The sequence below is a fragment of the Chiloscyllium plagiosum genome, unplaced genomic scaffold, assembly GCF_037043375.1.
Source record: "Chiloscyllium plagiosum isolate Xiang-an unplaced genomic scaffold, Cpla_swu_hap1 HiC_scaffold_19, whole genome shotgun sequence".
NCBI classification, from domain to species: domain Eukaryota; kingdom Metazoa; phylum Chordata; class Chondrichthyes; order Orectolobiformes; family Hemiscylliidae; genus Chiloscyllium; species Chiloscyllium plagiosum.
Window position 1 is genome coordinate 18172893 of NW_028270157.1, and position 27011 is coordinate 18199903.

Sequence of the window (27011 nt, forward strand, 5' to 3'; positions counted from 1 at the left end):
CGAGAGAGAGAGAGAGAGAGAGAGAGAGAGAGACGGTGCGAGAGAGAGAGAGAGAGAGAGAGAGAGAGAGACGGTGCGAGAGAGAGAGAGAGAGAGACGGTGCGAGAGAGAGAGAGAGAGAGAGAGAGAGAGAGAGACGGTGCGAGAGAGAGAGAGAGAGAGAGAGACGGTGCGAGAGAGAGAGAGAGAGAGAGAGAGAGAGAGAGAGAGAGAGACGGTGCGAGAGAGAGAGAGAGAGAGACGGTGCGAGAGAGACGGTGCGTGAGATGTGGGTGCCACTGGCTGGGTCAGCACTTATTGGCTAAGCAACGATGTTGGTGAGCTGCATTCTTGAACTACTACAGTCCATGCAGTGGAGGTAGACCCATAGTATTGTTAGAAAGGGGCTTCCAAGATTTTGATCCATTGACACTGGAGGAGCGGCAATATAATTCCGAGTTAGGATAGAGAGGAACATAAGAACAGGAGTAGGCCATTCAGTCCCATTCAGCCAGATCACGGCTGATCTATGGCCTAACTCCGTGTACTATGCAACTTTGGCCCATATCCTTTAATATCTTTGCTTAACAACAATTTATCTATCTCAGATTTAAAATTAATAACTCATCCTACATCCACTGCCATTTGGGGAAGAGAGTTCCAAACCTTTACCACCTTGCATATCAAAGTGTTTCTAATATCTCTCCTGTATGACCTGGCTCTCATTCTCAGGCCAACCAGTGGGGATAGTTTACCTTTATCTACCCTGTCTTTTCCTGTTAAAATCTTGAATACTTTAATCAGATCACCCCTTATCCTTCTAGGTTCTAGAGAAAATAGGCCTAATTTGTGTACACTCTCCACATAACTTAACCCTTGAAGTCCAGCTATCATTTCCACAAATTTGCTGATGATAGTGTTCCCACATGTGTTTTCCTCTTGGCCTTCTAGATGATAGATGTTGAAGTAGTCTTGATGATTTGCTGCATCTTGTAGATGGTTCACACTGCTGCCAATTGATGGTGGCAGAAATTACTTTTGGAAGGGCTGCTAGTCAAGTATGTTGCTTCATTCTAGGTAAGAACATAAGAACTAGGAGCAGGAGTAGGCCGTCTGGATCTTCGAGCCTGCTCCGCCATTCAATAAGATCATGGCTAATCTTTTCATGGACTGAGATCCACTTACCCGCACTCTCACCGTATCCCTTAATTCCTTTATATCTCAAAATAGTATCTACCTTAGCTTTAAAACATTTACTGAAGTAGCGTTAACTACTTCACTGGGCAAGGAATTCCATAGATTAACAACCATCTGGATGAAGAATTTCCTTCTAAATTCAGTCCTAAATCTGCTCCCCCTAATCTTGAGGCTATGCCCTTTTGTCCTAGATTCACCTGCCAGTGGAAACATCCTCTCTACTTCTTTCTTTTCTATTCTCTTCATAATTTTCTATATTTCTGTAATGTCCCCCTCATTCTTCTAAATTCCAGTGAATATAATCCCAGTTTACTCAGTCTCTCTTCATAAGCCAACCCCTCAACTCCGGAATCAACCTAGTGAACCTCCTCTGCACCCCCTCCAGTACCACTACAACCTTTCTCAAGTAAGGAGACCAAAACTGCACCCAGTACTCCAGGTGTGGCCTCACCAGCACCTTGTATAGCTGCAACGTAACTGCACTGCTTTTAAATTCAATCCCTTAACAGTGAAGGACAAAATTCCATTTGCCTTCCTAATTACTTGTCCCTGCAGACTATCCCCCTGTGATTCATGCACAAGGATACCCAGGCCCCTCTGCAAACCAGCATGCTGCAACTTTTTACCATGTTCTAATATTCTCTACAATCTTAACAAAACATCAAACTCAAAATGCACTTTTTTGGGGAACGCTCTGCATTAAAAACACAGCAGCAAAGATGTTATAGTACTGTCACCTGGCTAAAGCATGTTTTAAGGTTACAAGTTTGATGTTTAAAAAAGACAATGCTGCACAATTTAAATGTAAAAACAAAATATGCCCCATGACATAGCCCACAAAATGAATTCTTTGAAGAGATAACAAGTAGGGTAGACCAGGGAAACCCAGTGGATGTTATCTACCTCGACTTCCAAAAGACCTTTGATAAGGTGCCTCATGGGAGGCTGCTGAGTAAGGTGAGGGCCCATGGTGTTCGAGGTGAGCTACTGGCATGGATTGAAGATTGGCTGTCTGACAGAAGGCAGAGAGTTGGGACAAAAGGTTCTTTTCAGTATGGCAGATAGTGACAAGTGGTGTCCTGCAGGGTTCAATATTGGGGCCAAAGCTGTTCACTTTATATATTAATGATCTGGATGAAGGGACTGGGGGCATTCTGGCGAAGTTTGCTGATGATACAAAGTTAGGCGGCCAGGCAGGTAGTACTGAGGAGGTGGGGATGCTGCAGAAAGAATTAGACAGTTTAGGAGAGTGGTCCAGGAAATGGCTGATGAAAATCAATGTGTGCAAGGGCGAGGTCTTGCACTTTGGAAAAAAGAATACAGGCATGGACTATTTTCTAAGCAGTAAGAAAATTCATAAAGCCAAAGTACCAAGGGATCTGGGAGTGCTCGTCCAGGATTCTCTAATGGTTGGCTTACTAGTTGAGTCCATGGTTAAGAAAGCAAATGTAATACTGTCATTTATCTCAAGAGGGTTAGAATGTAAAAGCAGCGATGTGCTACTGAGACTTTATAAACTCTAGTTAGGCCCCATTTAGAATATTGTGTCCAGTTTTGGGCCCCACACCTCAGGTAGGACATACTGGCACTGGAGTGCGTCCAGCAGAGATTCACAGGGATGATCCCTGAAATGCTAGGCCTAACATATGATGAACAGCTGAGGATACTGGGATTGTATTCATTAGAGTTTAGAAGGTTGTGGGGAGATCTAATAGAAATGGTGGACGCTGGGAATTTGTTTCTGTCAGGTAGGGATACTAGGACTCGTGGACACAGTCTTAGAATTAGAGGGGCTCAATTTAAAACAGAAATAAGGAGACATTTCTTCAGCCAGAGAGTGGTGGACCTGTGAAATTCATTGCGACGGAGCACAGTGGAGGCCGGGATATTAAATGTCTTCAAGGCAAAGGTTGATAAATTCTTAGTCTCACAAAGAATTAAGGGATACGGGGAGAGTTGCGGTTAAGTGGCGTTGAAATGCCCATCAGCCATGATTGAATGGCGGAGTGGACTTGATGGGCCAAATGGCCTTACTTCCACTCCTATATCTTATGATCTTACTGTTACTCCGACCAAAATGATGACTTCACATTTATTAACATTGTATTCCATCTGCCAGACCCTTGCCCACTCACGCAATGTATCTATTTTTCTCAACTGTAGTGTTGAGGTTTTTGAGTAGTTTGGAACTTCAATCATCCAAGTGGAGCATATACCATCACATTGTTGATTTGTGCCTTATGGATAGTGGACAGGCTCGAAGTAGTCATTAAGTGAGTGAGTCGCCAGGGTTTCCAATCTTTCACTTGTTCTTATAGCCGCTTATGTTTATATGACTGACTAGAAACTGAATTGGGCCAATCATAATTCCCAGCATTTTGTTGGGAATTCAGTAATGGTAGTGATATTGAATGTCAGGAGAGATCATTAGATTTTCTCTTCTTGGTGTTTGCCTGGCACTTGTGTGATGTGAATGTCACTTATCAGTCCCCAACAAACTATTGTCCAGGCCTTACTGCATATGGACACAAATTGCTTCAGTAGCCAAGGGGTTGTGAACTGTGCTGAACATTACATAAATGTCAGCAAATAACTCTGCACCTGACTTTATAATGGAAAAAAGATCATTGAAGAAGCAGCTAAATAAAGATGATTGATGCTGCCCTGAGGAAGTCAACTCTTGTGTAGCGGTAGTGACCCGAGTTCAAGTCTTACCTGCTCCAGAGCTATGTAATAACATCTCTGAGCAGATGGATTCAAAAATATCTATCCTGAGGAGCTCCTGCATTAATGTTCTGGGGCTAACATCATTGTTGTAACTGCCACAACAATCTTCCTTTGTGATTAGTGTGATTCCAATTCAAGAATTTTCTTCCCATTTCTGTTCATGTCTTCAGTTTAGCTCTTTTGACCAAGACATTAACGAGGTCAGGAGCTGAGTGTCCAGGTTATTGCTTTGTGCCACTTGGTAGCATTTTTGATGACCGCTTCATTTTGTGGACAGGATGTAATGCATTACTGGACTCCTCTCTGCATTGTTGGGTAGTATTTGATAAGTCGAATGTGCAGGTGATTAAGATTTGGATGAGACTTTCTGCTGTAGTGTGCAATGTTGTGATGTTGAAGATGGGCTATTTTGGTGTTAAAAAAGATATAATGTTTGAAGCTGAAATCTGTTTTAAATGGAAATTAGTGAACTGATAGAATAAGGACAGTGTAGCTTTACAGTTCAAGCACTCGTAGTGTCCTAATCCAGGATCCTTATCCCGTTCAATTATGAAAACTTTGGGTAGATTAATAACTGTCATACATCAATCTGTCTGCTCATTTGCAAGATTCTACAGGTAATTGTACAAAAACAGTGCATTCTGTTATGTATGTTCAGCTGTTTTCTTCAGAAGCTGCTGCTTGGGAAATAATTGGAGGACTTTCCCATCAATTATTCATGGGGCATGGGCTTAATCAAAGACAAAAAAAAGTGCACAGATAATTTAACTTGGAGGATTTATGCCAAGAGAGATGAATGCTTGCAGGGAAGTGAGGGAGTACACATACTATGGGAAATTTTAATAGAATTGGAGAGCAGTTAAATCAGCGAAATGTTAAGAAACTGAGGTTTATCATGTTTATTTAAGAACTGGTCAGATAGATTATGAAGCCTTGTGCAGCAATGTATGTTCCTAAATACTCCATACTGCAATCATTTATTGGTGTGTGTCTTATTTAACAGAACAGTCGAACTTTCACATTTGATCAAAATGAGGAAGAGGAGAGAAAGGTAAAAAAAATGACAATACGTATTTTTTTGATAAAAACAAAGATGCTTAACTGTAATTACACTACTGAGCTGTAGTGGCTTGGCATTCTCAAACACCAATACGAGGATTTGAAAATATCTAAAATGTAGTTGTCTCGGGCCATTAAATGTTTATATAATTTGTTTCATTTGGTTTAAATGTTGGATAATTTTAACTGTAAAAATTGAAAATTGTCTTATGTTGCATAAAACTCATCCTGGTGCTATTGAGTTCTGAAGCATGCCTTCAAATTGAAGATAAAAGTGCTGGAATTTTCAAAGAATCCCTGACCTACTGGACTTACCAGATTAAGCTACTCTTGCATTTGGCTTAGAACAAATTGCATGAGATCAGTGCTGCAGGATCCTAAAAGCAATGTTGCTTAAAGGCCATCTTCATGAAGTACTGCAAATTTGGTCAATGGATTTAATGTGGACAAATATGAGAGTTCGCTTTGGAAGGAGTAACAGGAATGCAGAGTACTGGCCTAATGGTAAGATTATTGGCAGTGTAGATGAACAGAGGGATCTCTGTGTCCAGGTACATCGATCCTTGAAAGTTGCCACCCAGGTTGATAGAGTGTGTTAGCTTTTATTGGTAGAGGGATTGAGTTTCCGAACCATGAGATCATGCTGCAGCTGTACAAAACTCTGGTGAGTTTTGAGAAGATTTGTAGCTCAGGTTGAGGTTCTGGATGTATCTTTGCTCACTGAGCTGGAAGGTTAATTTCCAGACGTTTCGTCACCCTGCTAGGTAACATCTTCAGTTGGCCTCTGGGCGAAACATTGCTGATGATTCCTGCTTTCTATTTATATGTTTGGGCTTCTTTGGATTGGTGATGTCATTTCCTGTTTTTCTCAGGGGGTGGTAGATGGGATCTAACTCGAAAAATAATAGGAAATGACATCCAAACATCCAAAACTCTGGTGTGGCCACATTTGGAGTATTGCATACAGTTTTGGTCACCACATTATAGGAAGGATGTGGAAGCTTTGGAAAGGGTTCAGAGGAGATTTACTAGGATGTTGCCTGGTATGGAGGGGAGGTCTTATGAGGAAAGACTGAGAGACTTGAGGCTGTTTTCATTAAAGAGAACAAGATTGAGAAGCAACTGAATTGAGACATACAAGATAATCAGAGGGTTAGATAGGTTGGACAGTGAGAGCCTTTTTCTTCGTTGTGGTTCTGTTCGCCGAGCTGGAAATTTTTGTTGCAAACATTTCGTCCCCTGTCTAGGTGACATCCTCAGTGCTTGGGAGCCTCCTGTGAAGCGCTTCTGTGGTGTTTTCTCCGGCATTTATAGTGGCCTGTCCCTGCCGCTTCCGGTTGTCAGTTTCAGCTGTCCGCTGTAGTGGCCGGTATATTGGGTCCGGGTCGATGTGTTTGTTGATGGAGTTTGTGGATGAGTGCCATGCTTCTAGGAATTCCCTGGCTGTTCTTTGTTTGGCTTGCCCTATAATGTTAGTGTTGTCCCAGTCGAATTCATGTTGCTTGTCGTCTGCGTGTGTGCGACAAGCAACATGAATTCGACTGGGACAACACTACCATTATAGGGCAAGCCAAACAAAGAACAGCCAGGGAATTCCTAGAAGCATGGCACTCATCCACAAACTCCATCAACAAACACATCCGACCTGGACCCAATATACCGGCCACTACAGCGGACAGCTGAAACTGACAACCAGAAGCGGCAGGGACAGGCCACTATAAATGCCGGAGGAAACACCACAGAAGCGCTTCACAGGAGGTTCCCAAGCACTGAAGATGTCACCTAGACAGGGGACGAAACGTTTGCAACAAAAATTTCCAGCTCGGCGAACAGAACCACAACAACGAGCACCCGAGCTACAAATCTTCACCCAAACTTTGAGCCTTTTTCTTCGGATGCAATGGCTAGCACGAGGGGACGTAGCTCTAAATTGAGGGGTGATAAATATAGGACAGATGTCAGAAGTAGTTTCTTTACTGCGAGTAGTAGGGGGATGGAAAACACTGCCTGCAACAGTAGTAGACTCGCCAACCTTAAGGGCATTTAAATGGTCATTGGCTAAGCACATGGACGAGAATGGAGCATTGTAGGTTGGATGGGCTTTCGATTGGCTCCACAGGTAGGTGCAACATCAAAGGGCGAACAGCCTGTACTGCGCTGTTATGTTCTATGAGGGTGGATTGCCCTTTTAATTCAGAGCTTGGTAAGCTATTTTTAAACTATTGTATTTTAACAATATAAGCAATTTGCAATTATCTTTAAATGTACTGAAAAGCTACTCAACTTATAGTTTGCAGTATCGCTGAAACTAAAATTGAAATATTGTATTGATATAGGCTCATTCATATCTTTGGGAGGTCCTAAAGCTCTCAACAGCCAATGATTGACTTTTTTGTACCTTAAAAAAGAAACATAGATTAACCAGGTCAGTTACTTTGTTCTTTTTGTTTGATATGGCTTGCAGGAGGAATATTGACCAAACACTAGAGAATAGCCTGGATTACAATAGTGCTGTCAAATATTTTACATTCATCCACATATAATACCATATGCTTACAGAATATTGAATGGCCTGGACAGAGTGGATGTTGAGAAGATGTTTCCATTGGTAAGAGAGACTAGGACCTGAAGGCACAGCCTTAGAGTAAAAGGGAAGACCTTTAGGATGGAGTTAAGGGGAAACTTCTTCAGCCACAGAGTGGTGAATCTTTGGAAGTCACTGCCACAGAAGGCTGTGGAGGCCAGGTCGTTAAGTGTATTTAAGACTGAGATAGATAAGTTCTTGATTGTCAAGGAGATCAAGGCTTATGGGGAGAAGGCAGGAAAATGAGGATGAAAAATTTATCAGCCATGGTTGAATGGAGGCGCAGGCTCAATGGCTAACTGACCTAACATCTGCTCCTATGTCTTATGGTAATGATAGGTGCAAGAAAAATTACGATAATTATTTAACATCAGTATTTACTAGAGAGATGGAGCAGATCCTCATGATGGTGAATGCTGAGATATGCAATGTGATAAGTGCAGTTGAAATTTGTCCAACAAAAACAAATGTATTAAATAAACTGAATAGACTCTGAGGATAAAACTGCTCATCTGATTGTATTGCATCCACATATTATTTTTTAAAAATCTAGGGAGAAGATAGCAGAGATATTACCATTTAAATCTGTCAATAGATAAGTGTAGTGCCAGGAGACTGGCATAATAGCTGATATAATCCCTACACTTAAGGAATAGAAATAGAAAAAGTTAAAAATCACACAACACCAGGTTATAGTCCAACAGGTTTAATTGGTAGCTTTCCGAGCGCTGCTCCTTCATCAGGTAGTAAAATATATCCAGGGATTTATAGACTATTTGGTTTAATATCAATGGTATAAAAATAGTGGATTTCAAATTAAAGAGAGTAGAAGAACATTTGGAAATGAGAATTATAATGAATAGTCAACATCGATTTGAAGAGAGAAAAGTTTTGCTTGACCAACTTTATTAATTTTTGAGGAGGCAACAGTGAGAATAGATAATGGTAATTCACTGGATGTAATTGAACTTGAGTTTTGATAAATGCTTCTTTATGGACTAACTAATAAGGTCAGAGGATGTAGAATAAGGGGACAAGTTTTAGAATGGATTGATGGTTCACTTCAGAATAACAAGCAATGGATGAGAGTAAAGCCTGCTCCCATTCAGAATAGTGGAAGATTTGAAGTGGCATTTCGTAAGGATCAGTGTGAGGCCCACTGCTGTTTACAATTTTACGTTAATGATTTAGACTTTGGAATCACAACCACAATTTCTAAATTAGTTAATATTGAGGAAAGCTGTAACATGTTGCAGAAGGTGATAATAAGCATGCAGAATGGGCGTCATTGGCAAATGAAGCTCAATGCCAATAAATGTGAAGTTATACTTTTTGATAGGAAGAAAAGGCGAATTACTTTTTAACCCAGAAGGTGCAAGTCTAAGTGAAGGACCTTCACCTATGTAGGGGATCTTCAAATTCAACCACATCAATCGCAAGAAGTTTAATCACAGATTAATGTTAAGACTGTATCTTTTTATTTTTCTAAATTTTTGATTTATGGACTGAAATGGGGTAAGGACTGTCTTAAAAGCCAAGGATTGTTGAAAGGTTGTCGCACCTTTTTAAAGCATCTGACCCAATACTTATTGTAAGTACTATTTATATAGCCACTGGTTCAAGCACTAATGGAAGCCTACTTTGCAGACTTGCTGAAGCCAAGGGGTGTGTACGAATGGAACTCTGGGTTACAACAAGTAGTTGGTCCGTGAACTACTCACCAATCATCAGCCTTTTACCTACAAACAACTGTGTGTTAGCATCCAAGGTAGCTTAACAGATTCGAGTGTAAATGTTTAGGCAGAAGCTATCATACCTCTGGAGGAGAAGAAACTATTTTTGCTCTGTCATAAAAAAAGTCTCAAATTTGAAGATAGTGATTTCCTCTTCCCCGTTGATATCAACTGTGACTTTTAATTGATAAACCAAAGACCTTTGCATGTGTGAACCAGTCACTCTGTGCCTCATGCAAACAAGAAAAAGATCAAGAAGCAGTGTTTTGATCAGATCAAGAATCATATCAGCCAACCAAATGGACAGGGACCACTGAACTTCTCTCCAAATTTCCCTCTGTGCATAGCAGCTTTTTTTTCTGTGTGTAGGGGGAGGGGGGTTTATAAGAGGGTTAGAGCTTTAACTAGCATAATTTCTTACCAACAGCTCCTAATTGTTTACCTGTAGCAAGAGTCTAATTATTTCTGGTCTGTCTTTCTGTTGATCTGGGTACAGAAGTCAGAGGAATTATGGAAATCTGGGTACTTTTTAAAACTTTTAACTTTTGTGATGACTCTATAGCAATAGCAATAGCAAAAATTTAGTGTGATGTAAATGAAATTATACATTGAAAAATTGTCTGTTAATGTAAATTTTTGCTATAAATTCTGTTACGATTGAGCCCTCCACTATCACCTGATGAAGGAGCGTCGCTCCGAAAGCTAGTGTGCTTCCAATTAAACCTGTTGGACTATAACCTGGTGTTGTGTGATTTTTAACTTTGTACACCCCAGTCCAACACCGGCATCTCCAAATCATGACAACTTATATACAAATGCTTTCTACTTCTGGCACCAGAATAAAATGCATATTTTGAGTAGTGTATGTATATATGGTACTTGGAATGGCTGTGTGTGTGCAAGTGTGTGTAAATATCTATATTTTCTGTATTAAGAGCCCTATATTCTCAATGAAACACTGACAATGAGGGTTAATCTGGCTGAGCTCAAACACTCCAGGTGGTTCTGACTGCTGTGGGTTAGCAAGAGAAGTATAGGCAGCAGAAAAGCCCCCAAACTTGTTGCTAGGAGACTTGACTAGATACTTTTAGCCATTTGTGTTATTTATAGATTTAGAAAAAAAATGTCTGCCAATGGCTGTGAACATGCAAGGCTTGTAAAAATGCAAACTTCATTCAATGTGATTCTAAAGTCCCTTTTATCTTATTTCAACTCTTTGTACTTTCTTTTGTTTCCTTGTTGCACACCAGTGGCTTAGAGGATGTTTAGCTAGGCAAAGTTATGCTGCAGCGAAAAGACAAGCTAACAGTGCAGTGGATCTCCTTGGGGCCCCTGAGCTGGCCGACAGGGAAGAATCCTTTGTCTTCCCTCTAGATTTACTGTGACCTCTAAGGCACCCTGTTATTTTGGTGTAGTTTGAACGGCTTTATAAGTCAAATGAGAAGGTGATCACTGACCACACCATTTCTGATTCCCTGGGCAATCTTGGACATTTGGTTTGGCTGTTGCTTTCAAAGTTTAGCAACATAGATAACAATGGGAATTCAAATCCCAGTTATGAACCCTGAACCATGACACCTATATGGTCTTTCCAAATTCCTCCAACTTCTTCCCTATATCACTTAAAAGTCAGAGTGTAAGGATTTCAGCTTAGAAGCTTACTTGAAGTTAATTTGGCCGAATTAGCATTTGCATGCAAACAATGAGAAAAAGTGACGAATAAGCAATATCTGGTAATGTGTAGGCTTTATTTTAACCAGACAATAAAGTGAACAATAATAAAACACCAGATTGTTACTGCTAGAAATCCAAAACAAAAGCTGAAATCACTGGAGAAACTCAGTAGGTCTGACAACATCTGTGGAGAAAAAACAGACTGGACTCAACAATAAGTCTGTTCTCTCACATTTTCAATAAAATGTGCAATGTCAGTTCCTGGAAGGGAAGCATAGATTTTCATCACTTTAAATTTTCAGTGTAACAGACAACTGAAGGCACCTGCTTATCCTTTACTGGGGGTTGGAAAGAAGTTCTCTGTTGAGGAATAAAGATGATGTATCGGAAGCACTGGTGTGGAAAGTGACGTTGTCAGCAGAGGAGCTGGAAAATGGAAGGGAGTTTTTTTTAAAGAGGAAACTGGGTGGAAATATAATCAAGGTAGCAGTGGCAATGAGCTTAGAGTAGTATTCAAATGAACTATTTATGAAAAGAATATGCATATTTTTTAATAGAAATCACAAATTTAGAAACATTGATACAAATCATAAGTTATAATGCAAACAAATGATTTTTAATTGATACTAGAAGTTAAGTAACTTCATAATGCTTTAATAAAGTGCTTACAGTGAAAATCAGGCCTTTCAGCCCAACAGGTGCTTTATCGAAATGTCAACGATTTTTCTGATTGTTTCACTGATCAATATTATGGAGGCCTTGTTAGTTAGTTCTGAAATGCCATGTTTTACCTCTGCAGATGATTTCTAACTGTCTGTTGTTTTATGTTGACAGAAAATATGTGATGAAATATTGAAAGTGCTACAGAAAGACCTGGGACCATCTTGCCAAGCCACCTGTTTAGAAACAATCCGTATACTCTCCAGGGACAAGAAAGCTTTGACTCCTTTGACAACCAGACCAGCAATGCTTGCCCTAATGAGGTTGGCAGGATTGGAGTATACGCAAAGCTCAGCACAGGAAATGCCCAATTTTAGTGTTATAATTGAAGCTTTAAAATGCCTGTGCAATATTGTATTCAATAGTGAAAAGGCGCAGCAACTTAGTGTGGACTTCAAGCTTGTCAGTGGAGCCTGTGAGCGCTTAAAGGTGCACAGAGACAAAAATGTGCCTCGTGAAATTAAGTTCTTTGACCTGCGCCTTCTTTTCCTGTTGTCTGCATTGCGAATGGATGCCAGGGCTCAGCTAAAGGAAGAACAAGGGCTACTGTTGCTTACTGATATCCTAGAGAACACACTGGATATCAAGTGGTCAGATAAATATGTGGTGGCTACAGACCGCAAGGGTCCTGTCTTGTCTAATGAGCAGGCAGATTTATCCATGGAGGTTCTGAAAGCTCTCTTTAATGTTACTTATGACTGCGGCCAGCAGCAAATTGATGAAGTAAGTTTCCCTTATTTATCTAATGCATCATAATGTTTTGGGCGGATGTTTAGGAGATAATATTATGTTATCGTGTGACATAGTTTGTTGAATTGAGCTACAAAAAAATAATACTCCCACTGTAGGAGCAAATTACTGCAGATGCTGGAATTTGTACTGAAAACAAAAAATACTGGAGGTCATAGCGGTCAGGCAGCATCCACGGAGGGAGAACAAGCTCATGCTTTAAGTATAGGTGATGCTTCATCAGAGCTGACGTGAAGTGTGAAGGGGCATTGCTGACTCTTCATGTTCTCTGGTTCTAAACTCACCAGCCAGAGAAACCACCTCTCAGCATCTACCCCATCAGGCCATGAGTGATCACCTCTCATTCTCTAAAACTGAATATAGGCATATTCTACTCATCCTCTCATCCCAGCAATCAGTGTAGTAACCTGCTTAGTTAAGTGTTTCCTATATTTGAAGACCAGAACTATGCAAATATATCAAATCCTAATAGAATTGCAGTAAGACTTCCTTACTTTTGTCCTCCATCCTCCTCACTATGAAGACTAACCTACCATTTTTGCTACTGCTTGTTGCACGTGCATGTTAACATTACATGTTCCTTGTGTAGGAACTCTCAGATTCCTCTGAAAGTTGACATTTAACATTCTTTCAGTATTTAAAGTCTGTTTTTTCTTTTCCTACCAAACAGGTACTCCCACCTGTCAGTTTCCATTCTCACTCATTTAGCCCACTTATATCTCTCTTTGCAGACTCTATCTTCCTCAAAACTTAGACTTTTTCACTTAGTTTTGTGTCAGAAGGAGAATGTTTTGATTTGAAACTACTTCACCACTTCTTTTACTTGCATTCCTATCCTGTTAAACAAATTTATAATCATCAGAAAAAGTAACGTTTAAAACCTATTAAAATTGTCAGTGTAACTTAAAACTGTTTTCTAGCATAAATAATTAATTCCATTAAGCCCTGAATCGGTGGTACAGAGAAGGAGGATATTCCAACCCTATTCTTTCTATTTTACAACACAAGGAGCTGACTGATCATGTTTGCTTAGTGTGTGACTAATTCCATTCTGATACCATTGACTCCTAACTCTTCTGAAATGACCCAACAAGCCACTGGCTGTATCAAACTGGCGTAACTATGACATTTAGGAATGGACAATTAGTGACACTGCACTGTTGATACACATATCCTGAGAATGGACAATTAAAAAAGAAAGATAGCAGGCTTTAGAGTGAGAAATTGAGTAAGGTTGAAAGTAAAATTGAACTTAAAATTCAGTTGTATTCTCTTTTCTGACTTATACTGGTTATAGAACAAGAAACATTTTGCTAGGTGCCAGAGTTTTATTTTCTGTTGAAAACTTTATCTCAGTTACACTAATTTCTTTTGGGCAGGATCGTGCCCATCAGAACAGACACCTCGCTGCTATTCTGTGTCACTGTTTGCTGCTGAAGACTCAGTCTGAAGGCAAAACTGAAGAATTTCACAGGTAAGTGCATTGTTTATAACAACAGCCTTTCTGATCCCTCACAACCTCATCACCAGCTATGAGTGAGAGTGAAACCAGGACTGAAACTGGTTTGAAGAAGAATTATTTCAATTTTTGACTGAGTGTTAGTCAGCATAAAAGGTTGGCAAACTAGTATACGATTTGCATCTACAGTGACAACAACTATCTGCACTTAGTGACAATCAGAAAATAATTAAATTATTTTCCCCAAGATTTTGCGAGGCGAATGTGTGGCCTTAACCAAGATCTTTGTATCCTCGCTAACCACTGGAGAGGTCCCAGAAGACTGACAAGTAGCTAACGTGTTTCTCTGTTCAAGAAGGGAAATAGGCATAATCCAGGAAACAATTGACCAGCAATCTCATGCCAGATGTTGGGAAGCTATTGGAGAAAATTCTTAGGGATAGAATTTATGCGCATTCGGATAAGCATGGCCTAATTAAGGACAGTCAGCATGGCTTTGTGCAGGGCAGGTCATGTCTTACTAACTTGTTTGAATTTTTCGAGAATGTGATGAAGGTGGTCAATGAGGGTAGAGCAGTGGATGTTGTTTACATGGATTTCAATAAGGCTTTTGACAAGGTCCCTCATGGTGGTCTCATCCAGAAGCTTAAGATGGTTGGGATACATGGTGACTTGGCTGCATGGATTCAGAATTGTTTTGCCCAAAGAAGGCAGATGATAGTGGTGAAAGCTGTTTTTCAGGCTGGAGTTGCGTGAGGCTTAGTTGTGTTCTGCAGGAATCAGTACCTCTGCTGTTTGTGATATATATAAATGACTTGGATGAAAATGCAGATGGGTGAGTTAGTAAGTTTGCATATAACACAAATATTGGTGGAGTTGTGTATACGGTAGAAGTTTGTCAAAGGAACAGTGGGGTATAGATCAGTTGCAGATATGGGTGGAGAAATGGCAGATGGAGTTTAGTCTGGGTAAGTAGGAGATGCTGCACTTTGAGAGATCAAATGTTAAGGAAAAGTATACAGTTAATGACAGGACGCTGAACAGCATTGATGTACAGCGGGATCTTGAAGTTCAAATCCATAGTGTTACAACATGGGGTAAACCCCTCTGCTAATTTAAACCTGGAACACAGAGAAGCTCACCTTGTGCCATAATCTGTTAAATTTCGAGGGGCAAAGAATGATCCCAGATCTCACTACATAAAGTAAAAAGTAACAATTATATTCTTTAAGTCCAAAAAAGAACATTAAACAACAACTATTTACAACTCCTTTCTCTTAAACCTATATTTTACCTCCAACCCTACAATATTGGTCTGATTTAAAAAAAAACGATTTAAGTTTTACAAAACAAAAACCACATTTCAAAAACCAGCCAGTGATGTCAATTTTCCTTTGTAGATTTTCCTCTGTATTTTCCTGGGTCATCTTTTCTTTGGTCTACTGCTGCACAAATTGCTTATGGACGGGTACCTTTCAGAGAGATATTCAGCTAGCAGTCTGTGCTTGTTGATGCTCTTTGCTGTTGTCTCCCTAACTGTTCAAAATGCCCGATTTTATACCCCTAAACATTGGATCATTTCGTTAGTTTGATGACATCCCAAACACTGAAATTCAAATTCGATTGGATTTTGGTATCTGGGAGGAGAAAGTGAGGACTGCAGATGCTGGAGATCAGAGCTGAAAATGTGTTGCTGGAAAAGCGCAGCAGGTCAGGCAGCATCCAAGGAGCAGGAGAATCGACGTTTCGGGCATAAGCCCTTCTTCAGGAATGAGGAAAGTGTGTCCAGCAGGCTAAGATTAAAAGGTAGGGAGGAGGGACTTGGGGGAGGGGCGTTGGAAATGTGATAGGTGGAGGGAGGTCAAGGTGAGGGTGATAGGCCGGTGCACCCCACTCCGGCCTATCACCCTCACCTTGACCTCCCTCCACCTATCGCATTTCCAATGCCCCTCCCCCAAATCCCTCCTCCCTACCTTTTAATCTTAGCCTGTTGGACACACTTTCCTCATTCCTGAAGAAGGGCTTATGCCCGAAACGTTGATTCTCCTGTTCCTTGGATGCTGCCTGACCTGCTGCGCTTTTCCAGCAACGCATTTTCAGTTTTGGTATCTGGGGCATAATTTAAACTGATTGTCCGAATTTGAATTTGTTTTTGTTCCATGGCGATTGTAGAACCAGCTATTTGTTTCAACCAAATGTTACATTTTTACTTTGTTCAGCACACTGTGTTTTCAGTCAGTCCTTGCCAGCTTCCCCTCTCTCTCTTAAAGGTACAGTACACACCTAACTTTCATAACAACAGCTCCGTGAAATTGGCCACACAACTGGTAGGGTGATATAGAACGTGTGTGGTATGCTTGCCTTTATTGGTCAGGGAATTGAGTACAAGAGTCAGATTGTCATGCTACAGCTTTATAAGACTTTGGTTAGGTCACACTTGAAGTATTACATTTATTTCTAGTCACCACATTACAGGAAGGATGTGAAGGCTTTGGAGAGGGTGCAGAAGTGGTTCACCAGAGTGTTGCCTGGATTAGAGGGTATGAGGTGTAAGGAGAGGCCAGAAAAACTCGGGTTGTTTTCTCTGGAGCGGCAGAGGCTGAGGGGAGACTTGATAGAAGCCTATAAAATTATGAAATGCATAAATTGGGTTGACAGTCAAGACTTTTTCCCAGAGTTGAAATGTCTAAAATTAGGAGGTATGCATTTAAGGTGAGGGGGGGGGGGGTGGAAAGTTCAAAGGAGATGTGAAGAGCAAGTTTTTTTTTTACACAGACTGGTAGGAGTCTGGAGTGTGCTGCCGGGGTGGTGTGGAGGCGGATACAATAGGGGGGATTAAGGGACTTTTGGATAAGCACATCAATATGCAGGAATGGAGGGATCTGGATCAAGGGCAGGCAGAAGGGATTAGTTTAATTTGGTGTCATGTTCAGTACAACATCATGGGCCAAAAGTCCCATTCCTATGCTGTACTATTGTATGTTCTAAGATTTCCTTTAAATTAGTTAGTTTATAGTTGACGGATGATATTGGCAGTGCCTCATTTATTGCCAACTTTCTGCAACAACTGTGGTAGAACTTTCAAAAAGGGCTAACCATGTCATGTGCATGGTCTCCTTCTCAAGAAACTGTTTGCTGAGGCACATTGGTATCTTTCAGCCAGTTGGGTTTTTCTGACAACCTTGTAGTTTCTTGGATGGTTATCTGTTGAAGTGTTTTGTGACTTATGTGTAGTTGAAAGATGCAAAGAAAGTTCTCTATACATTTGAAGGTTTTAGAATCTACATGCAGAAGGCTGAAATTTCAAAATTCCTGTCTTGCTAACAAAACCAAGACAGTCACAAGATTCCTCAGCAATAAAGAACCACCGTGTTGATGCCGCTGTGGATTGTGCAGGGCTTATATAAAACAACCCACCATCAAGTTAGAGATGCTTTCCAGTATATTTTGGCCATAGGCTCGCTGCTGTAGTGCATAGATGTGAACTTGTTTTTATTGTATGCTGAGTGGGTGAGGGGAAAAGGAAGGAGCAAGACAGTAGTGAAGGCAGTCTGTAATGGACGCATGCAAGGCAAAGATTCACTGCTGGCAGGACATCTGAAATGTGAAGTTTTTTTTAAGCTGCAAAAATATGACATGCATATTGTTGTAAAACAAGATATGCTTTCACTTGAAACTGAATAGCAGTGGTTATGGGCTAGAATGCTAGTTATAAAAGAAAACCGCTTACAGTTAAATAAGCACATCTTGTGTAGCATATTTGACAATGCAGTGATTTGGAGACTGAACCAGCAATTGTGAAGTCAAATTCCATCAAGGCAGGCTATGAAATTAAACTCAGTAAACCAGGTAACTTGGAGATCAGGAAAATAAATAACGGTTGTTGTAGAAATTAAATTGTTTTACTCATGCCTTCATAATTCAGGGTACCTATCGGCCTTACTGATTTTTGTCTCGTGTTTTACACACTTGCAGCTCATGATACTCCATCAGTGTAAATGGAGAATAGCAGTAGTGGAAGGCAGCCCATCACCCCTAGGGATAGGCAGTAAATAGTATCACTGCCGTCTAATATAGTAATTGAAACTGTGCTCATTTCAATTATTTTACAACTACTCCTGGCACTCCAGGATGCACTGAGAATGCTGAATCGGAAATCCTATTGCCTGCCATTTCCCCTATCAGAAGACATTTGTGGACTACTTTTTTTAAAATTGACATTTAAAAGGTGAGGGAAATAAGTTGAGGCCAGGCACATCTAAAGGGGTGGAAAAATACACTTTAGTATCTGATCTGTCTGTTCACACTGTAATATGCTATAAGCATCAGCTTCAGATCAGCCTTCCAGTTTTTGCATGTGATAATGCAGCTCCCCTTGAAGTTGCTGAAGGTCTGAATGAAACCCAGAACGTATGATATTTATCTTATCCAAATTCCATAAAAGCTACTTCGTGTAATATGCAAGCTACTTTAGTCACCAAGCAAAAAGAATTGAGTCATGTACTGGCTTCAGCAGAGGTAAACTGACATTTACACGAGCATCTTATCAACTGGTTGGACTGTTATCCACTCGTGCTGCTCCTTAAATTCCACTAGTACTCAGTTCTACATCTCATGCATGCTCACAAATTATAAGGGGCAAGCCTAGTAACAAAACATTCAACACTGTTCTACTTTGCTTCTGGATGCTTGCCAACTCTCCCCTCAGTTCTCTCTAATCCTTTGCTCCCGTGAGTGCAGTAAAACCTCTGGTCCTATTGTTATCCTTTACGTAAGCCTCAAGAACTCCACCTACAAACTTATCCCTGTACCCCTTTCTGCCAATCTTTCCTTTTTGCCGATGCAGCTGTAATCTAGAGAAAGGTCAGCTGCTCCCATCCTTCCAATTATTGCCATATGGAAATACAGAAATGTTCACGTGGGCATTCTTGATGAGCTTTCTAATGTTCTGTCAGCTGTTATTCAGCTCAGCTTATTCATCAAGTACTAGCCAGAACTATGAATGCCAATATGGCTTTGGAGTTGGGTTTAAAGCTCCTCTCTGGTGCCGAGAATCCTTTGAAGACATCTCTGTATCAAAGGAATCAAGTATTCTTTCTTCCTAGCCTTCAATGAACAGATAGCTTTCTTTGCATCTCTCAACTATACACAAGTGACCCAAGCTCTCCATCATATATGGGAGCGGAGATTATGTTCTTATCATGGAGTTCAGGTTTTGTGTTCAGACATTAGCTGTACAGTTGTTGATACAAGTATCAAGCAGACATTTACCTCTTGTATCGTGATTTCCACTTCTTTCTATTTATCAACATTCTTGACCACACTATTATCTTTCCATGGAAGCTCATGTCAGTCTAAGAGGTGAATATTGCTGCCATATCTGGAGTAATTCCTGAAGCATCTCTGTTTTGTGCCTTTATTTGATACAGTACTTCAAATTAATTATTTCGCTTCGGCGTGAATTTTTTCTTTCATAACTGTGAACATTTCTCCTTTTAAATGGTCTAATTAATTTTGTTCAGTATTCAGTAACACGGTCTTGAAACTGGGAATTGTCATGCAGTTCTGACTTCAGTTTGTTGCCCATCAGGAGTATGGAAAGCTAAACTAGTGAAATTTGATCAATGCTCCTGGACTTGGACTTTAAAAATCATTTCAACTGCTCTGGTTTTCTACATGATAGGCTTTTGCCCTTTAACTTTGTTTTTTTTACATCATAAAGGAGCTGTTCTTTTCAAAACTTAGTATTTGTATTTGACTTTTATTTTTAGTAAGATCAATTTGAATGTTTTGAACAGATGATATCAAGAATTGTCATGCTCGATATCTATCTATGTGACCTGTATTATGATTGGTGGGGTGGGGGCTTCATAGTGGGGGAGTTAAGCAATTTTTCAAAATCAGTTTTACTCTCCTGTTTCTCTTCTAATTCAGCTCACTAGTTACTGGATTTTGAATATATTTGCGAAGAACTGTGCATCCAGACAGTCTCCCCTTCATAATAGCTTCTGGGACTAAAAGAAAAATAAATAAATTACAAATTGGGCCCTCATTTAAAACAACATGCACAAGACAAATTCACTAGTCTGCAGTCGGCCGAGGAGAACTGCAAGTCAGAAGCTCCCTCTTTTGGAATGCGTGAAAGCTCTGATTTGTTACTGAGTTGAACGTAGCCAGCTGACTGATCTGTGTCAGTGTGCACACATTGTGGATGGGTTATGAGAAGTGACTGATCTGTCTCAGTGTGCACACATTGTGGACGGGTTAGGAGAAGTGACTGGAAGTGTCAAGAGCTTTATTCAGTGTATTGGTCGGGAGGGGGCTGAGAGCTGAGGGGGTGAGTGTCATCCAAGAATGATTAATGGGCTCTGTAGGGTGTAATAAGGGCTAATATATGCTCCATACCAATGTGTATTTCTACCTCCTGGGGGAAGAATGCTGATGACTTTGTATAGACCTGTTTATGGTGGCAGACTTGGTGGAAGCTGAGGAATTTCATACCCTTTTCTGTAAATAAAACTGTCAGTGGAGTGACAGAGATCAGAAAGTCAGGCATCTATTACTGAAAAGAATAGCTGAAACACAGTGATCCATAAAATTAAGTTTAAAGGTGTTGGAGAAACTTCTTTGCATACTACTGCATGAAAGGGGACCTCACAGCGGAAAAGAGTGCACACTCAGGAACTGCAAGGAGACAGATTCTGGATCAGACACCTCAACCTCTGCTAGTTTAAAAGATCAGAAAATGAATAAAACGTTTAGAAGACCAAACAAATTCCTTCCACAGGAGTTACTGGAGGTAGCATTGGGTAAGTGCTACTGATTACATGGATTACATTATACAACTGTTTGTGAAAGCTGAATCAGTGCTAGTAATCAGAATAACCTTTCCTCATTTCTGTGTGTCTGACACTGTACCCTGGTGTTGAAACTTATAGTTTTTCAAGAGAATCATACTACAAATTGCCTGCATTGTAACATTTTCTGTCCAAGTAGTTCATCAGCATGTAATTCCTGGCATGTTTAAAATTGTGATGTTTTGCCATATAATGCACTTGTGACTTCTGGTTTTACCTGGGGTAAGGTTTGCAATAATCCTTTGTGATGCTGTCAAAGATGATAATACAAGTGTTACCTGTGAACCTCCAAAGTACAATGTGGATGGATAGTGCTTTGATGGGGAATAGAATACCGGCTTAAAGAGTACAGAAGTCAGGTGTAGAATGGAACAAGAATTTGGAGTGTTTATTTTATTGAAGATGTGAAAACCAATGTTTATATGGGCTTGTAAGTTTGTGTTTGTTCTCTTGATCACCAAATTTCAGTCAATTTTTTTCAGCTGTCCTTTATATGTTGGGGATTTTCCCTGTGGCAAGTTGCAGATGCAAAACTGATGACGTGTTCAAGACCCACAAGTGTAAATAGTTCTTGCTGCACACTGATGTGAGAAACCAAAATCCAGCTGGTGGTGTAAAGAAGCAGATTGCTTTGCTTTGTATCTACAAACAATCAGCATCTCAATGAGCTGTATCCATTTTGAGTGACAACTTTATTTCCTTTTTCTTTATAATAACAAGGTTATGGCTACACTTGCCAACCTCTTCCCTTTCTGTCCAAGAGCGATGTTTTCTTTGCATGGTATAAGAAAGGCTTGTGTCTAGATCCAGTGAGTGTAAGAGAATGACATGACTGTGGATCAGAGTTTAGGGGAGGGGTTTTCCATCATGAGAAGTTAGTGCATTGCAGGTAAGAAGTACATGCACAGAGATAAATTGTGGGCAAGTCTTTTGTGGTTTTCTCACCAGTAAAAATGCAAAGACTGAAAATGTGAACTTCATAATTTTATGAAGTTAAAAGTCACAATTCTAATCTTCCTTCAGCCACACAGTCAATCTTTTGAACAACATTCCAGCATCAAGCCTTGATCTCCTCTTCAGCCCCAGCATCAAGTGTGGAACAGTCGAATACAACGGGAAGATGATGGATGCAGTTGAGGTTTTGCTGAGTTTCATGGAAAATCGAATAGACAAAGTAAGGCATGTTATTTTTTTAAAACAGCAAGTATGATGAGACAAGGAAGGTGATGTTGAGTATAGTGTTATACTGGTGCTGAGGGAGAGATTTCACACAGTCCACCTAAGCTAAGACCTGTTGCACAGTAAAGTCTTAATATCAGCTTGGGGGTCAATGATGTTGTTTGCAGCTTATATTTTGATAAAGTGACTACAACAATTAATGATACCAGTTATTTGGGGACAGTAAGGATATGGTGACCCAGTTGCATTTATCTGTAATTTTGATTTTTTTATTTAAAGCTACACATAATATAAAATTCTGCATCTGTGAAATTTCCCACCAGGGTTTTTAATAATGAATGTTTGTAATCCTCATTCATAATAGGAACTATGTATATGAATGTGATAAATTATAACCACAATCTCCATGCAAATGCAGTGCTATCACTGGTAGTGCAGTTGAATTAACGCTGTGACAAATTTGCATTGAAGGTTTTCACTAGAAGGTACGACACCACTTAAGAAATATAAGCAGGAGTAATCATCTGATCCTAAGAAGCTGCACAACCATTCAAATGATGATGGCTGATCCTCTGCAAACACATTTGTCCTTCGTCTTAAATGATGAGTCTGTTATTCTGAAGCTGTGCCCCTGCTTTGTCAAGGTTTCCACTGGCTGGGGAAAATCTCTCTGTCTAAGACATGGGCATTTATTTATGGAAAAGACGTGATGATGACAATTGCACTTTCTTGGCTCGATGATCCCCTAACTGTCAACACCACTTTGCCGAAAGATTGCGCTTGATATTGGACATGGGAAAGTGAAATTTACGTTGTGCAGTGAAGCACAACAGGAAATATGAATCGGCAGCATGTTTTACATTTCTTTTAGCTTTCTTTTCTATGGATGTTGACCGTCAGTTGGGAAGAATCATGTGTCTTAGACTTCATAATGTCCTCGGAGAGTAATGGAACAACATCTATATCATTTTGCTGCCGATTTGCTGTGTCGTGCTGCACCCAAGATCAGTTTCATCCCTGGAAAAATGAGGACTAGTATTTCATTTTAAATGTTACAGATTGCTTTGCAATCCCGCGCTGCAGATGATAGAATGTTGGTAATATTACAGACATGGAAATGTGTTGCTGGAAAAGCGCAGCAGGTCAGGCAGCATCTAGGGAACAGGAGAATCGACGTTTCGGGCATTAGCCCTTCTTCAGGAATGAGGAAAGTTGGTCCAGCAGGCTAAGATAAAAGATAGGGAGGAGGGACTTGGGGGAGGGGCGTCGGAAATGTGATAGGTGGAAAGAGGTCAAGGTGAGGGTGATAGGTCAGACTGGGGTGGGGGCGGAGAGGTCGGGAAGAAGATTGCAGGTTAGGAAGGCGGTGCTGAATTTGATGGATTTGACGGAGACAGGCTGGGGGGAGGGGAAATGAGGAAACTGGTGAAATCCGAGTTCATCCCTTGTGGTTGGAGGGTTCCTAGCCGGAAGATGAGGCGTTCTTCCTCCAACCGTCGTTTCGCTGTGGTCTGACGATGGAGGAGTCCAAAGACCTGCATATCCTTGGTGGAGTGGGAGGGGGAATTGAAATGTTGAGCTACAGGGTGGTTGGGTTGGTTGGTCCGGGTGTCCCAGAGGTGTTCCCTGAAACGCTCCGCAAGTAGGCGGCCCGTCTCCCCAATATAGAGGAGGTGCATAGCCAACTGCCGCCGTGATATTAACCGCCACCTGAACTCCCCCACCCCTCTCACCCACTCCAACCTCTCACCCTCGGAACGCGCAGCCCTCCACTCACTCCGTTGCAACCCCAACCTCACTATCAAACCAGCAGACAAGGGAGGCGCGGTAGTAGTTTGGCGCACAGACCTCTACACCGCTGAGGCCAAACGCCAGCTTGCAGATACCTCCTCCTACTGCCCCCTTGACCATGACCCCCACCCCCCACCACCAAACCATCATCTCCCAGACCGTCCATAACCTCATCACCTCGGGGGATCTCCCATCCACCGCCTCCAACCTCATAGTCCCACAACCCCGCACCTCCCGCTTCTACCTCCTGCCGAAAATCCACAAACCTGACTGCCCCGGCCGACCCATTGTCTCCGCCTGCTCCTGCCCCGCCGAACTCATCTCCGCATACCTTGACACCGTCCTGTCCCCCTTAGTCCAAGAACTCCCCACCTACGTTCGGGACACCACCCATGCCCTCCACCTGCTCCATGATTTTCGCTTCCCCGGTCCCCAACGCCTTATTTTCACCATGGACATCCAGTCCCTGTACACCTCCATCCCCCATCACGAAGGACTCAAAGCCCTCCGCTTCTTTCTTTCCCGCCGTACCGACCAGTACCCTTCCACAGACACCCTCCTTCAACTGACTGAACTGGTCCTCACCCTGAACAACTTCTCTTTCCAATCCTCCCACTTCCTCCAAACGACAGGAGTAGCCATGGCCACCCGCATGGGCCCCAGCTATGCCTGCCTCTTCGTAGGATATGTGGAACAATCCATCTTCCGCAACTACACTGGCCCCACCCCCCACCTTTTCCTCCGCTACATCGATGACTGTATCGGCGCCGCCTCGTGCTCCCACGAGGAGGTTGAACAGTTCATCCACTTCACCAACACCTTCCACCCCGACCTCAAATTCACCTGGACAGTCTCCGATTCCTCCCTCCCCTTCCTCGACCTTTCTATTTCTATCTCAGGCGACCGAATCAACACGGACATCTACTACAAACCAACCGACTCCCACAGCTACCTGGACTACACCACCTCCCATCCTGCCCCCTGTAAAAACGCCATCCCATTCTCCCAATTCCTTCGACTCCGCCGCATCTGCTCCCAGGAGGACCAGTTCCAAAAACGCACATCCCAGATGGCCTCCTTCTTCAAGGACCGCAATTTCCCCCCAGACGTGGTCGACGATGCCCTCCACCGCATCTCTTCCACTTCCCGATCCTCCGCCCTTGAACCCCGCCCCTCCAACCGCCACCAGGACAGAACCCCACTGGTCCTCACCTACCACCCCACTAACCTCCATGTACAGCGCATCATCCGCCGCCATTTCCGCCACCTCCAAACGGACCCCACCACCAAGGATATATTTCCCTCCCCTCCCCGATCAGCATTCCGTAAAGACCACTCCCTCCGTGACTCCCTCGTCAGATCCACACCCCCCACCAACCCAACCTCCACTCCCGGCACCTTCCCCTGCAACCGCAGGAGGTGCAAGACTTGCGCCCACACCGCCCCCCTCACCTCCCTCCAAGGCCCCAAAGGAAACTTCCATATCCGCCACAGATTCACCTGTACCTCCACACATATCATCTATTGCATCCTTTGCACCCGATGTGGCCTCCTCTATATTGGGGAGACGGGCCGCCTACTTGCGGAGCGTTTCAGGGAACACCTCTGGGACACCCGGACCAACCAACCCAACCACCCTGTAGCTCAACATTTCAATTCCCCCTCCCACTCCACCAAGGATATGCAGGTCTTTGGACTCCTCCATCGTCAGACCACAGCGAAACGACGGTTGGAGGAAGAACGCCTCATCTTCCGGCTAGGAACCCTCCAACCACAAGGGATGAACTCGGATTTCACCAGTTTCCTCATTTCCCCTCCCCCCAGCCTGTCTCCGTCAAATCCATCAAATTCAGCACCGCCTTCCTAACCTGCAATCTTCTTCCCGACCTCTCCGCCCCCACCCCAGTCTGACCTATCACCCTCACCTTGACCTCTTTCCACCTATCACATTTCCGACGCCCCTCCCCCAAGTCCCTCCTCCCTATCTTTTATCTTAGCCTGCTGGACCAACTTTCCTCATTCCTGAAGAAGGGCTAATGCCCGAAACGTCGATTCTCCTGTTCCCTAGATGCTGCCTGACCTGCTGCGCTTTTCCAGCAACACATTTCCATCTCTGATCTCCAGCATCTGCAGACCTCACTTTCTCCTCAAATATTACAGACATGCACGTTCAGTTGCATATGCTTTCTTAAAATAAAGCTGCTTCCACTAATTAAATTTCAGGTACTTTACAGAGTGTTGGTTCTCTCACAATTGAGCATACTTCTCTATGTAAATGGATATGCAGCTTTCTGACTACGGTCAAGATGAACCTTTCTATGGGACTGCAGTTTTGTTGGAACATTAACATTCTTTAATTTCCCACCACTCACTTGTTGCCCTTCACAGTGTACTGAACTGCTTCAGCTATTGGCTTAAAATGTTGGAAACACTCAGCAGTTCAGGCAGAATCTGTGGAAGGAAAAATAGGATTTACATTTAAGTCGATGCTTTTAGTCAAAACTATTCATTGATCTGCTGGTCTCTTCCTGTCACCTGGGATTACTATCCAGTCGACTTAGTTCTCACTCCACTCCTCTTCCACCTGATTTCCTAGAGCAATTCCAAGCAAGGGAATGGGGAAGGAATAGATAATCTTTTATTGATTTTCTCCAGCTGGATGCAAATTCTGGAATAGTAACTGCATAAAATGCAGTCTACAAATTGCTTTGACTGGGGGGATGGGTTTGCCCCCTCAGTCATACAACATCTGTGAAAACAGGCTGTAGAGAGGTACATCTTCCAGACTGCGGGTGCAATGGTAAATATGCGCCGGCTTGGAGGATTGAAATCATTGGGAGTCAAAATAGTCCTTTTCCAAACCTCCATCCAGTGAACAGTGCAGAAGAAACCCAAAGTGGAAAGTTTGGCTCCTGTGACACTAGAATGTTCATGAGTCTGGAACTTGCGTTGTGCGTTAATTCCCTTTTCCCTCAAACGCCAACAGTCTAGCACTAATGTGATAAAATTGCAAACTAAATAGATTGAGGAAAGATTTTTTAATGCACCCATTTATCAGCTAGAATCTGCTGCCTGCGAGTGTGTGGGAGAAGGTTCGGTAGTAACTTTCAAAGGAAGTTGGATAAATGTTTGGAGTCAAAAATATGTGGGGCTGCAGGGTATGGGACTTATTGAATAAAATGAGTCCTGAGTCAGGCAAAACGGTCTCTTCCTGTGCAGCATAATTCTGGAGCAAATTCTTGTTCCCTCAATGCTTTTGAGCTTATTTCCAACAAACAAATGTCTGTATAGAGTGAATTTTA

At 42.0% G+C, this 27011-nt stretch overlaps 1 protein-coding gene and 1 long non-coding RNA gene across 5 annotated transcripts in view; one reads left to right on the forward strand and one right to left on the reverse strand.

Moving 5' to 3' along the window:
* LOC148146724 (uncharacterized) overlaps positions 1–27011 on the reverse strand; it is an 82481-nt gene that overhangs the window by 25856 nt on the left and 29614 nt on the right. The window lies entirely within an intron of this gene.
* The window catches only part of ric8b (RIC8 guanine nucleotide exchange factor B), a 56410-nt gene that overhangs the window by 5883 nt on the left and 23516 nt on the right, over positions 1–27011 (forward strand). Inside the window, exons 2-6 of one of the 4 annotated variants that reach the window (XM_087997076.1) lie at positions 4907–4954; positions 9194–9314; positions 11788–12396; positions 13803–13897; positions 21763–21913. In XM_087997076.1, the coding sequence (XP_087853202.1) occupies positions 4935–4954; positions 9194–9314; positions 11788–12396; positions 13803–13897; positions 21763–21913 (996 nt within the window). In that variant the 5' untranslated portion in view covers positions 4907–4934. Of the gene's footprint in view, positions 1–4906; positions 4955–7298; positions 7388–7448; positions 7571–9193; positions 9315–11787; positions 12397–13802; positions 13898–21762; positions 21914–27011 lie in introns of those variants that run through there. The other 3 variants (XM_087997078.1, XM_087997077.1, XM_043709860.2) reach the window with 3 other exon arrangements.